We start from the raw sequence: 13,077 nt of genomic DNA, 5'->3' as shown, positions 1-13,077 counted from the left end.
TAGAGGAAACCTCAAAGCCTCAGCCTGCTCTTCGCCCACTCTAGCAGCCTCACCTGATCCGCCAGCAGCTGGGCCAGGTCAGGCTCGCTGTCTCTCAGCTGACTGAGCTTCTTGATGAGAACGTGCCTGCAACACGGAAACCACACGCTAGCTCAGAGCCGGTAACTTGGGGTGACTTTTCTGAAATGCTGGGGTCATTAGAACATGCGACAACAACCAAAAGGGTGATGAAGAAGAGTGCAGTACCTGGCAAAAATTTGATATTAATATATAAACTATAAACTCCTGAGGTAAAGAAAGTCAAATTTAACATACAAAAAGACATATTCTTGGATAAGTGGACCACAGACAGAAGTGAAACTTTCCTTAAATTATATTCTTATTCCTTAAAAAAAAAACTACCAAATTCATAAAGAAAAGTAAACATGGAAGATCAGAAGAAATTGGAGGAGGGAGTCCCAGTTAAAACATAAAGCACAAATAATCAAGTAGTTTAGTTCTGGAAAATGGAATGGTAATAGTGCAAAGTGGACAGTGTATAAATGGTCATATTCATACAGCAATTTTATTAGTATGTGATAAGACAGGATAACTGGGCAGCACCCAGGAAGCAAATTTCTTCCTATGTGATTCCTTAAACCAAGAACCAAAATAATTTCCAGAGCGATCAAGGATTAAATGTAAAAACTAAAAGCAAAGTATAAAAAAAAAAACTAAAAGTAAAGTATAATACTAGAAAACAGGAAACTGTTTATAATCTTCAAAAGGGAAAGCAAGCCTTTTCAGACTAAATACAAACATAGAAGTCAGAAAGAAAAGACTTTTTAACTACATAAGAACTGAAATTTTTTCTGCAGAGGAAAAAATACAATAGGAAACATCAAAATTATAAGGTGTAATTTTCATTTTTGAATGGCAGAAATGAAGGTGTTTGATAAAACTGAAGGCATTGGGGGAGGAGCTGAGGGCAGCGGCAGTGTCTGTGGCGCCCCGTCCCCCCCGCCCAGCACTGTTCACAGCAGCAAATGTCTACACGGTGAGGACCCCACACTGGAAGTGTCCCACCACGAGCTCCATATGGTTGAGAATACTAAAGACTCAACATATGAACAAATTCTAGAGCAAATGAGTTAAAGTCTTTTGGCAATAGAAAATGAGCCCTCTGCACAGCTATCTTATAAAACTACATTTGTGCCAGAACTAGTTAAAGCCAATGGGTGTCCAGTCAGTGCCCATCTCTGCTGGACACAGTGCTGGGAGCCACACACCCGTTACACAGGCCTGTATCGCTTATGCCTACCTGCCAACCGGGGTGGCTGTGGAGAGGCCCTTGACACTCTGCGTGGCCAGCCTTGAGCCAATTCAGATCTCCTCCTTAGTAATCGTGTGGCTAGTAATTTGGCTCAGAAGCTGGAAAAGGCACCTTTCCCTACTCCCGAATAGTTTTAAGGAAATTAACGCTTAAAAAGGAGGAAAAACATGCTAAGGTGGTAAATTAAAAAACTAGACACATATTATATTAAAAAACAAAGTACCCATAGCTTAAAGTCCAAAAGAAATATATAGGGTACAGTGACTGTGGTGGTGGGAAACTATGGACTTTTTCTAACATTTTTGGTAACTTAGGTACTTGATTTAAAAAATTACTGCTGTTTGTTAGTTTCCAAAACAAAAAATGCCTCCATGTACAACAGCAAGTTAGAAAGTGAAATTTCAAAATATCAAATAAAAAAGACATGTACAAGAATGCTAAAGAAAAAAAATACTCAGCTGAGAAGGCAGCACAGATCAGCAGGAGAAGAGAGATTAAGCAGTTAACAGTCCAGGCAACAGGTGTTTCCATGAAGCCGAAGTGTATCCCTGCCCACCCCCCACACGGATCCCAGACAGGCTCCACGAAGACGAAAGGCTTTATATAGGGGAAGAAACATGTCTGAAATAAAGATTTCCTAAGACCCCAGAAAGCCTCAGACATGCATACATTTGATTACATTAAAATTAATTACATAAAGAATTTCTCTTCAGAAGATATCTTCAGACAGGTGAAAAGTAAGTAAGATATTTGCAGCTGATGAAATATACAAAGAAGTCGTTGGGAGAAAGCCAAGCCCAAGGCTCACTCGTAGGACTGGGTTCCGACACTTCGCCCTCTGGAAGCCCTGGGCCTGGCCCAGCCCAGCTGAGGACACAGCCCTTCCGCGCCTGGACACGTGCCCTGGAGACTCACCCATGCCCCAGGTGGAGGACAGGCGTTCAGAGCAGTCTGCTCCCAACAGCCTCCGAACGGAAACTACCCCAGCGTCTGTCAGAACAGTTACTGTGCCGAGCAGACTCATACCCGGAACACGACTCAGCTGTGAACACAAACCACAGTCACCCCAGACGGGCTCACGGGCTGACTAAGGAAAGGGAGGCTGCACAGGGGTCCCTTCACATGCCGCTCAGAAAGAGAACTGAGCTGTGTGTCTCGATGCAAAGTGCCTGGAGTCAAGACTGTGGCTGCCCGTGGGGGGCGGGACAGTTCAAGTGAGAGGAAAACAGCAGTTTCTGGGCCAATTTTCTTAAACGTGAATGTTTATAAATATTAACCAAACTATCCATTAGCTTCACGTACTTCTCTATGTGTTACAAGTGAAAGAACACAGACTCATACAACTCAAAGAATACCTGGGGGTCAGAAACCCGAGCACGCGTGCCCCCTGGGCATCGAGGGACACAGGCCCCAGCAGCCTCACCTGGGGTTGATCTCCAGCGTGGGCTGCAGCAGCTGTGCGCGCTCCTCCTGGGTCTTGGCCAGCTGGCGCATGCGCAGGAAGTGCCGGGCGGCCCCCATCTCCAGCACCGTGATCATAGCAGGGTGGGTGTCCAGCCGGAGAGTCACCTGCAGGCACGGCCAGAGGTGAGGGGAGCCCTGGCAGGGTCTTGACAGATACGAGGCTTCGCCAGGTGACAAGACAGGACAGTAATGCACCTTCCTTCCTGTCTCCCCATCATCCCCTAAGGAGAGGAGGCCTGACCACAGCAAAGCTGCCTAATTCTAACCTATCAATTAGCCTCCAGGGTCCATCCTGCCTGGTGTTACCTGTATGTCTCTGCTTCACAGGGGCCACTGCCTAGTCCTACAGCGACCCTGTGTCTCCAGGCCCCGCCTCTCTCCCTTAATTCTGTCCGTCCAAGAGACAGTGCTCTCACCGGCCCCTCCCTGCGGCTCCCTCTGGCCTTTATTTCATCAAATACACCTTCTCCCCTGCAGCCCTGCAGGCTACAGGCCTCCTGACCTGCGGAAGCACTGCCTGTTCCTTCAGAGGAAACGGACAAGAATTCTGCTTCCCTCCCAGGCCACCTCAGGTGAGCCGCCGCTGTAGAGCACGGACACGACACGTGTGCTACGGAAGCCGCCTTGCTCCCTGCCCGGCGGCCTGCGCGGCCCAGAGACCCCCTTCCGCCTCCCGCAGGGCCCTGGGTCTGCCCTCTGCTCTCGGCTGTTCGGACACCTGCCCCTCGCTCGCAGCCGCGCCAGTGACGCCTGTTCTCTGGTGACTTTCTCTCTCTTGCAGCTTTGAGCTGGACTGGTGGGTTCCTAGCTCATTAAAGCCCACCCAGACCCCCACTCAGAACCCAAGCAGGATGGTATGCTCTTGTATCCTCAGCTACTGCAGCCCCTTTAGACCTGGACCAGGCAGACCAACTGGGGAGCCCCCTTCTCTGCCCACCAGGCCCTCAACTGCTCACCTTCACTCTTGGTTCCCCCTACTCTACAAAGTGGAGGCAAAGCCGAGCTTGCTCGTCTCGCGTCAGCAGCACCCCGGGGCACATGTGACTACACATGACAGAGGGCACACGAGTGCAAGGGGGCAGTGACATGCCTGGTCTCCGCCTCACACCACGGCTCCAACCACTGCTGGGAGAGCACCCGCCAGGCCAGCAGCCCAGAGACGGCAGGCTGGCCAGCTGTGTGGTCACGGAGGGTCACGGCGGCTGGCCGCTGGCCCATCTCGGAGAGCCTCACCTTCACGTCGGTGACACGGGACCCCAGCGCATTTCTCATCCAGGCCATCAGGTCCTCTGTCTCCTTCTCTGACAGGCGGTCTCCTGCTACAGGCAAGTGCAAGGGTGAGCTTGGGCTGTCTGCATAACTCTCCCCGTGGGCTCCCTCCACTCTGCCAGCCACCGACAGGCACAACCACAGAAGCTATCAAAACGCTCTGCATCTAAAAGCAAGTGGATGAGGGACCTCGCTGATGGTCCAGTGGCTAAGACTCTGCGCTCCCAATGCAGGGGGCCTGGGTTCAATCTCTGGTCAGGGAACCAGATCCCACATGCCACAACTACAAGTTCCCTGCATGCTGCCATAAAGACTGAAGGTCCTGAGTGCCAGAACTAAGCCCTGGTGCACCCAAATAAATATTAAAAAATAAAATACAGCTGATAAATTCATACCTCAGAAAGGATGCTTTTTGGGTACCTGAGACCCACATGCAGATATTTTATTAGGGCCTTAAAACTTCTGATTCTCTTAGCTTGATCAGTCTTACGAAGACACGTTGAAAAGAAAACCCCACACACACACCCACCACTGCAGGACAGAAGAGGCCGTGAGGCCAACAGTGCCAGCTTCCTGGGCCCCCTCGGCCTCACCCACCCCCAGGCCACCAGCCACATCTGAACCCGGAGGGTAGGGAAGCGAGCTGACCTGGGGCGCCGTCTTCAAACTTCTCCTCCTTGTAGTGGTCGACCACAATGTCCGTCTCCACAGAGATCAGCTTCTTCTTGTCAAACTCACGCAGGTGGAGCAAAGTCAGCTCATCAAACTGCTCGTAGCAGAAGAGAACCTGTGAGGGCCAAGAGGGCGTCGTCAGGTGGGCAAGCCTCCGCCCGGGATGGAGCAGGGCTCCTGGGCCTCCTGGAAGGAGTGAGTGGTTTAGAGACAGCCCTCAGCGAGCAGGAACGTGGAAGATGGTTGTAGAGAGACCTTCGTGTCACTTCCTAGAGAGGGGATCGAGGGTGGCCCAGGCCCACCTCTGCCCGTGGGCGGCTCTCCACGTGGCTCTCCAGGTCCTCGGCACAGGCCGCCAGTTCCCAGTGAGCACGCCCCTCCTTCAGGGCTCAGGCCCCCTGCCCTCTGACCTGGCCAGAGAGGAGAAGAGGTGCAGGGGGCCCAGCTCACCCACCTCCGTGTTTTTCCGCTTCATGGCCTCGTAGTAGGGCGAGTGCTCTGCCAGGTGCCGGCTGGGGGCGCACAGGTAGTAGATGTTGCGGGTGCCGGCCTGCATGCGGCCGGCATAGTCCGGGAGGCTGGTCAGCTGCCCGGCAGGCAGTGCTGACGACTCGTACCGCAGCAGCTTCGCGATGTCCTCCTGCAGGTGGCAGAGGCCGGGTCACCGCAGTTCCGGGTCCTGGATCTGGAAGCCTCCCGACTGAGGGGCACGGACCTCAGGGGCCTCCAGTAAGGGAGGACGGCTCTGGCTGGCCTGGTGACCCACCGCGTCTGCAGCCAAGGCAGCTGCTGCAGGAGCCTGGCCTGGGGGTGGCACACAGGGCTGACTTGGGGTCTGGGGGACCTGGGGACTCCAGTGCAGGCCCCTGGGTGCCACCTGCCATTCCAGCTGGCCCAGGGCCTCGCTGAGCGGGCCCTTCCGGGTAAGCCACGTGCACGGTTGCAGGAGTGGCCAGGCCCTGTCCGTGACAGAGCCGCTCTTAGACCCAGCAGCCTCCCTCTGTCCCGAGTCACAGACCCTGTCTCTCGCAGAGCAGGGCACATGGGTGTGAAGTCCACGCTCCCTAGCCCTCCTCACAGCAGGGTGTGCTAACCAAAGTGGGCGTGTGACTCGGAGAACAGACCCTGGAAGGAGCGGTGTGTCTGTCTCTGCTTGGCTGAGATGTGTATGTGACTGCGGGTGGCGTCATCAATGAGGACGGAAGAGCAGCAATAGGCTAGGGCCTGGTCGTGCCCTGACGATAAACTGCTGCGTCTACACCACCGCCTCATCTGACAAACCATGGTACCCAAAGGGCACAGTCCCGACGAGGGTGACGTGGTAGGGATGCAACGGGAGCAGACAGGGATCTGGGGGCCCAGCCGGCAAGCCAGGCTCTAGGTGCAGAGGCTCAGTTCATGCTCTGTTGCTCGTGACGGATCCTGACAAACACGAGACACAATAAAGGGCTCAAACAAGCCTCTGCCCCTACCTGGGTGCCGCTCCCACGGACACAGAGGGCGCACGTGGAGCCCAAGCAGGCGGTGCCTGAGCTGTTGGACAACCAGGGTAAGAAGGGCTGGGGTGGGGGAGATGCGCAGGTTGGCAGCCTGGGCGCTCGGCCTGTCCCACCCTCCCCAGCCTGCAGAAGCACCCCTGAGACCCCAGGCGGTCAGTCACCCTCCTTCCTTTGTATTACAACTTAAAAGTGGCCCCAAAATGTTTACCGAACAGTCTTACTGTTTTTAAGTAATTATGCGGTTATCTGATCCCTGGCCCCAGTGTTATAGGACTTCTGCCCATCACATGATGAGCTGCCCTCCCCACCCATGAACCAGGCACCTCGCCTGTCCCTGCTTCTGTGACCTCAAGTCCTCCGGGCCCTTGTGGGAGGAGACGGCACACACCTACACCCCTCTGGCCATAGGCAGGGGTCCTGGAGGAGCCGGGCCTGCAGGGACCACTTGTGGGGTCCAGAGGCCTGACCCCTGGGAGCGCGGCTGGCCATCCTCACGTCCCAGAAAGCTCAGGTGTCTGCTCTTCAGCAGTGTCCTCCATGGTCTGAGGCCGCCCAGAGGAAGGCCCAAGACCCAGACCCTACCTTGACCTCCTGCTCAGCTGTGGTCACAATTCCCTCCCTCACGAACAAGCCGTAATCTTCAAAAAACTTGGCGTATTTCTCAGCATCTTTTTTACTCTGGTCAATGAAGAATTTTATCAGCCTCTGCTGCAGAACGCCCTGGAGTTTTCTACAGAACAGAAAAGCATTTACTACAAGAAAGCAACCTTCACAGAATACCATCAAACAGAAGGACATTGCTGCTGCTGCACTTCAGTCATGTCTGACTCTATGTGACCCCAAAGACGGCAGCCTACCAGGCTCCTCCGTCCATGGGATTTTCCAGGCAAGAGTACTGGAGTGGGGTGCCATCGAGAAGGACATTAGCCACCTAATAATCAGAGGAGTGAAGACAACATACCAGAAAGGAAGGGTGACCTGTGGTCAACTGCAGTTAAGGAGACAGGCGCCCCCTAGAGGCAGGAGCCCCTAGGGCTTCCCTTGTGGCTCTCCTGGTAAAGATTCATGGACCAGGATTTTCACCATAGCACATAGAACACAACTATGAACAAGCTTCAGTGTTCAGCAGGAGAGAACAGGTTGAAATGAATGATGGAAAACTACACGCCATTAAAAATTACACCCTCTAACATGATTCTTAATGACATGAAAAAAGTGCCTGAGTTGAAAGAAAAACCAGAAAAATCCCAGTATGGATAAATTACAGAGTACACATATATACTAAGTATGCAAAAACGACTTGTTGTACGTTATATTTTTCATAATTATGATCCATGCTTGTATACTTTAATTTTGGTTTATACTGGATAGAGGCTTCCCTGGTGGCTCAGATGGTAAAGAATCTGCCTGCAGTGCAAAGACCTGGGTTTAATCCCTGGGTAGGGAAGATCCCCTGGAGAAGGGAAGAGCTACCCACTCCAGTATTCTTGCCTGAAGAATCCCATGGACTGAGGAGCCTGGCGGGCTGCAGTCCACGGGGTTGCAAAGAGTCAGACACGACTGTGCACTAACACTTTCACTTTTCATCCTGGACATACTGTATGTGCACTACAGTTTTACAAAATTGGTATTTTTTGCACCAGGGTATTTACCAGAACATTACATAATGGCATAAAATTTTGAACAACTTTTTTGGTGGGATTAGGGGGTGTTTTTATTTCCCTAATACTCTGCCCTGGGACTTCGCTGGTGGTGCAGTGGTTGGGGACCCGCCGGGCAGCGCAGGGACACAGGCGCGGTCCCTGGTCAGGGAGCTGGGCCCCCACATGGCACGGAGCAGCTGAGCCTGGGCCACAACTCCGGAGCCCACGTGCTGCAACAGAAGACCCGTGCGCCACACCAAGACCTGAGAGAGAACAAATGTCTAAAAGTATTCTGCCTCTCCTTTAAAAAGGTAAACTTACCATCTGTTTCAGAGTAGGGAAACAATAACATTTAACGTTCAGTTCAGCTTTTCCTCTTTTTATTCTCATCCTGAATAACTCGGTCCATCAGCCACAAGGCAGAACAGGACAGGGCAGCGCCTGCGTCTGTGGTGGGGGAGCCACAGCAGCTTGGACGGGACCAAGAGGTGTCCGTGCAGGGCAGGGGTCGGGGGAGCCTGGCATGGAGTGTCAGAATCCAAGGACCCCAGAAAAGGGTGCAGGCTGGGACAGCGGGCAGCCCACAGTATGGCATCAGGGCCTGAGCCAGTGAGGGAGCTGGGGAGCTGGGGGAGGGCAGGCTTGTTTCAGGGAAAAGACCGGAGAGAAACACCTTGGGGATAATCAGGCAGATTCCGCACCGTTGGGAGCAGATGTGAAGGCGGAAGACAAAGCACGATGGGGATGGGGCAAAGGAGTCAGCCTGAGGAGTTCCCGCTAAGCCTGGGACAGTTCAGGCATCACACAATGACAGTACCAGATCATAACTCCATAAACATAACTTTACATAACTGGGTAAAATGGAAATCAAATCATGCAAATAAGTTGTAAAAATATTAAGAAAAGTATGTATAAGTGTATTCAATATCACAGTAATCCAAGTCTATGCCTCGACCAGTAACGCTGAAGAAGCTGAACAGTTCTATGAAGACCTACAAGACCTTCTAGAACTAACACCCAAAAGATGTCCTTTTCATTATAGGCGACTGGAATGCAAAAGTAGGAAGTCAAGAAACACCTGGAGTAACAGGCAAATTTGGCCTTGGAGTACAGGATGAAGCAGGGCAAAGGCTAATAGAATTCTGCCAAGAGAATGCACTGGTCATAGCAAACACCCTCTTCCAACAACACAAGAGAAGACTCTACACATGGACATCACCAGATGGTTGACAACAAAATCAGATTGATTATATTCTTTGCAGCCAAATGGAGAAGCTCTTTACAGTCAGCAAAAATAAGAATGGGAGCTGACTGTGGCTCAAATCATGAACTCCTTATTGCCAAATTCAGATTGAAATTGAAGAAAGTGGAGAAAACCACCAGACCATTCAGGTATGACCTAAATCAAATCCCTTATGACTATACAGTGGAAGTGAGAAATAGATTTAAGGGACTAGATCTGATAGAGTGCCTGATGAACTATGGATGGAGGTTCATGACATTGTACAGGAGACAGGGAGCAAGATCATCCCCAAGACAAAGAAATGCATAAAAGTAAAATGGCTGTCTGAGGAAGCCTTACAAATAGCTGTGAAAAGAAGGGAAGCGAAATGCAAAGGAGAAAAGGAAAGATATACCCATTTGAATGCAGAATGCTATTCCAAAGAATAGCAAGGAGAGATAAGAAAGCCTTCCTCAGTGATCACAATGCAAAGAAGTAGAGGAAAACAATAGAATGGGAAAGACTAGAGATCTCTTCCAGAAAATAGAGATACCAAGGGAACATTTCATGCAAAGATGGGCTCAATAAAGGACAGAAATGGTAGGGACCTAACAGAAGCAGAAGATATTAAGAAGAGTTGGCCAGAAGAACTGTACCACAAAGATCTTTGTGACCCAGATAATCACGATGGTGTGATCACTCACCTAGAGCCAGACATCCTGGAATGCGAAGTCAAGTGGGCCTTAGGAAGCATCACTAAAAACAAAGCTAGTGGAGGTGATGGAATTCCAGTTGAGCTATTTCAAATCCTGAAAGACGATGCTGTGAAAGTGCTGCACTCAATACGCCAGCAAATCTGGAAAACTCAGCAGTGGCCACAGGACTGGAAAAAGTCAGTTTTCATTCCAATCCCAAAGAAAGGCAATCCCAAAGAATGCTCAAACTACCGCACAATTGCACTCATCTCACACGCTAGCAAAGTAATGCTCAAAATTCTCCAAGCCAGGCTTCAGCAATACGTGAACCGTGAACTTCCACATGTTTAAGCTGGTTTTAGAAAAGGCAGAGGAACCAGAGATCAAATTGCCAACATCCGCTGGATCATCGAAAAAGCAAGAGAGTTCCAGAAGAACATCTACTTCTGCTTTATTGACTATGCCAAAGCCTTTGACTGTGTGGATCACAATAAACTGTGGAAAATTCTGAAAGAAATGGGCATACCAGAGAACCTGACCTGCTTCTTGAGAAACCTGTATGCAGGTTAGGAAGCCACAGTTAGGACTGGACATGGAACAACAGACTGGTTCCAAATAGGAAAAGGAGTACGTCAAGGCTGTATATTGTCACCCTGCTTGTTTAACTTATATGCAGAGTACATCATGAGAAACGCTGGGCTGGAGGAAGCACAAACTGGAATCAAGATTGCCAGGAGAAGTATCAATAACCTCAGATATGCAGATGACACCACCCTTATGGCAGAAAGTGAAGAAGAACGAAAGAGCCTCTTGATGAAAGTGAAAGAGGAGAGTGAAAAAGTTGGCTTAAAGCTCAACATTCAGAAAACTAAGATCATGGCATCTGGTCCCATCACTTCATGGCAAATAGATGGGGAAACAGTGGAAACAGTGTCAGACTTTATTTTTCTGGGCTCCAAAATCACTGCAGATGGTGATTGGAACCATGAAATTAAAAGACGCTTACTCCTTGGAAAGAAAGTTATGACCAACCTAGATAGCATATTAAAAAGCAGAGACATTACTTTGCCAACAAAGGTCCGTCTAGTCAAGGCTATGGTTTTTCCAGTGGTCATGTATGGATGTGAGAGTTGGACTACAAAGAAAGCTGAGCACCGAAGAATTGATGCTTTTGAACTGTGGTGTTGGAGAATACTCTTGAGAGTCCCTTGGACTGCAAGGAGATCCAACCAGTCCATCCTAAAAGAGATCAGTCCTGGAATGTTCATTGGAAGGACTGATGTTGAAGCTGAAACTCCAATACCTTGGCCAGCTGATGCGAACAGCTGACTCATTTGAAAAGACCCTGATGCTGGGAAAGATTGAAGACAGGAGGAGAAGGGGACAACAGAGGATGAGATGGTTGGATGGCATCACTTGACTCGATGGACATGGGTTTGGGTAGACTCTGGGAGTTGGTGATGGACTGGGAGGCCTGGCGCGCTGCGGTTCATAGGGTCGCAAAGAGTCGGACATGACTGAGTGACTGAACTGAACTGATGTGTAAGAAATGAACACACAGCTACAAAACACCACTCCCACACATCATTACCAATTACAGAGGAAAAAAGAGGCATTTCACCTGCGAAGGCTGGCAGACACCCCCTTAGTCAAGTGTCAGCGCCAGTGAGGGGACAGCTCCCGTCTCGGCCCACCTGACAGGACGCACACGGTACTCCTGCTGCACCCAAGCAAGCAGGGCACCAAGACCCTCACCAGGGCCCCCAGGAGATCACGGGGACCTCAGATGCACACAGGTCTCGAGGGTCAGGGAATGACTGGAACTCAGCCAGCCTCCAGACCAGAGAAACGCCATAGCTAAAGGCGGGTGTGACCCTGGACGGGACCCTCTTGCTGCAGAGGCCATGACAGGCGTGTGGTGTGGGCGGTCTGCGGAGAGTGGCAGGTGTGCCCCGCCACCCCGACTGGAGTGTGTCCTCTAGACGCGCACCCAAGACGCGGGGCCAGTGGGCACTCAGCGCACAGCTGACTCTCCCAGGGCTTAGGGAAAATGGATTCTGTGTCACGCTTCTTGTAAAAAATTTCACTTAAGGCCGACTCTGCTGGTAAAGATGACAACCCAGCCCTGGAAAACCACAAGCAGTGACTGAATGGCTGGACACACCCGCGCCTGCAGCCTCGGTCTCGCCAGCGTCTGGGTCAGCCCAGCTCCGGCTGTGGGGGGCAGAGCACGTGGCTGCAGTCAGAAGACATGGGCTCAAATCCAGGCTCCCTCCCTGGTGGTGGTGACCCCCCGTGACTCGGTTTCCACAATTGTGACATGGAGCCCTACGGTGTCCCGCCCCCGAGGAGACGGACTGCACACAGGAGGGCTCAGGACAGTCTTGGGGAGAATAAACATTCCGTAGACGGAAGCTGCGGCCGCCATCAGGATGGGAGACGAGAAGGACGGCCACCCCTGCCCACATGGATTCCAAGAGTGACGTCTCCAGGTGGGTCTCAGGCCCAGCCCTTGCTTCCTTTCCACCATGAGTGAGCTTCTGGACTGAGGTCAGATGTCCTGGCTCTGAGGCTGTCCTCCTCCTCGTCCGTCCAGGACAGCCTCTGGAACCTCCCTGCCGCGGCTGCCCCAGGGCCGGGGGCCGGGGGCCAGGGCTCGGCCGTGGGAGGGACACGGGGCAGAGGCAGCAGCACTTTTGCACGTCGGTCCCCAAACCCCTCATGACAACCAAAGGGCACCACGGGGCAGAGCACAGGCGACCTGCACGTGCCCCCGCCACAGCTCCGCGGGCACCTGCGCTCCAGGCTGGGCAGCTTCGAGCCCACCTTTGGTGGCAGAGGCAGACCTGCCCAGGCGGCACAGCGTCTGCTGACTCACCTGATGAGCGCGCTCTCCTGCAGCAGCTCCCGGCTGAGGTTCAGGGGGATGTCCTCACTGTCCACCACACCTGAGACGTGGCCATGTGTGGGTGAGAGCAGGGGACGCTTGGGGGCCTCCCTGCCCAACCCCTCGTCCTAGAATTCACCCACGCAGTGTCCAGGTCATGACCTGGGTTACGGGGTTGGAAGAAAAGCAGGCAAGGCCAGCAAGCCTTTGCCGGGACAGTTTCTACAATTTCAGCACCTGCTGGACTCTCTGAAAGCCACCTCCTAGATTTTTTGCTCAAAATCATAAAACTATCATAGATCAATCAACTGAACCCAGTGTCTGGAGGTGGGAAGCTCGAGAGGAGGCCTGGGCTGTGAGGACGCGGCGCCCCCACGGACCCCGCCGAGCTCAGCACAGGTGAGCCTTCCCAGG

General features: G+C 52.0%; 1 protein-coding gene across 2 annotated transcripts in view; it reads right to left on the bottom strand.

Annotated features, from left to right (window-relative positions):
- TRAP1 (TNF receptor associated protein 1) overlaps positions 1-13,077 on the bottom strand; it is a 51,503-nt gene that overhangs the window by 368 nt on the left and 38,058 nt on the right. The window contains exons 11-17 of one of the 2 annotated variants that reach the window (XM_043454791.1): positions 12,655-12,724; positions 6,799-6,946; positions 5,172-5,357; positions 4,694-4,832; positions 4,010-4,095; positions 2,736-2,881; positions 54-126 (exon numbers count right to left, since the gene is read on the bottom strand). In XM_043454791.1, coding sequence (XP_043310726.1) covers positions 54-126; positions 2,736-2,881; positions 4,010-4,095; positions 4,694-4,832; positions 5,172-5,357; positions 6,799-6,946; positions 12,655-12,724 — 848 coding nt within the window. The remainder of the gene's footprint in view (positions 1-53; positions 127-2,735; positions 2,882-4,009; positions 4,096-4,693; positions 4,833-5,171; positions 5,358-6,798; positions 6,947-12,654; positions 12,725-13,077) is intronic. The other variant, XM_043454792.1, reaches the window with a different exon arrangement.

The sequence above is a fragment of the Cervus canadensis genome, chromosome 32 (genome assembly GCF_019320065.1).
Source record: "Cervus canadensis isolate Bull #8, Minnesota chromosome 32, ASM1932006v1, whole genome shotgun sequence".
NCBI classification, from domain to species: Eukaryota; Metazoa; Chordata; class Mammalia; order Artiodactyla; family Cervidae; genus Cervus; species Cervus canadensis.
This window is presented reverse-complemented; position numbering and strand designations above follow the sequence as displayed.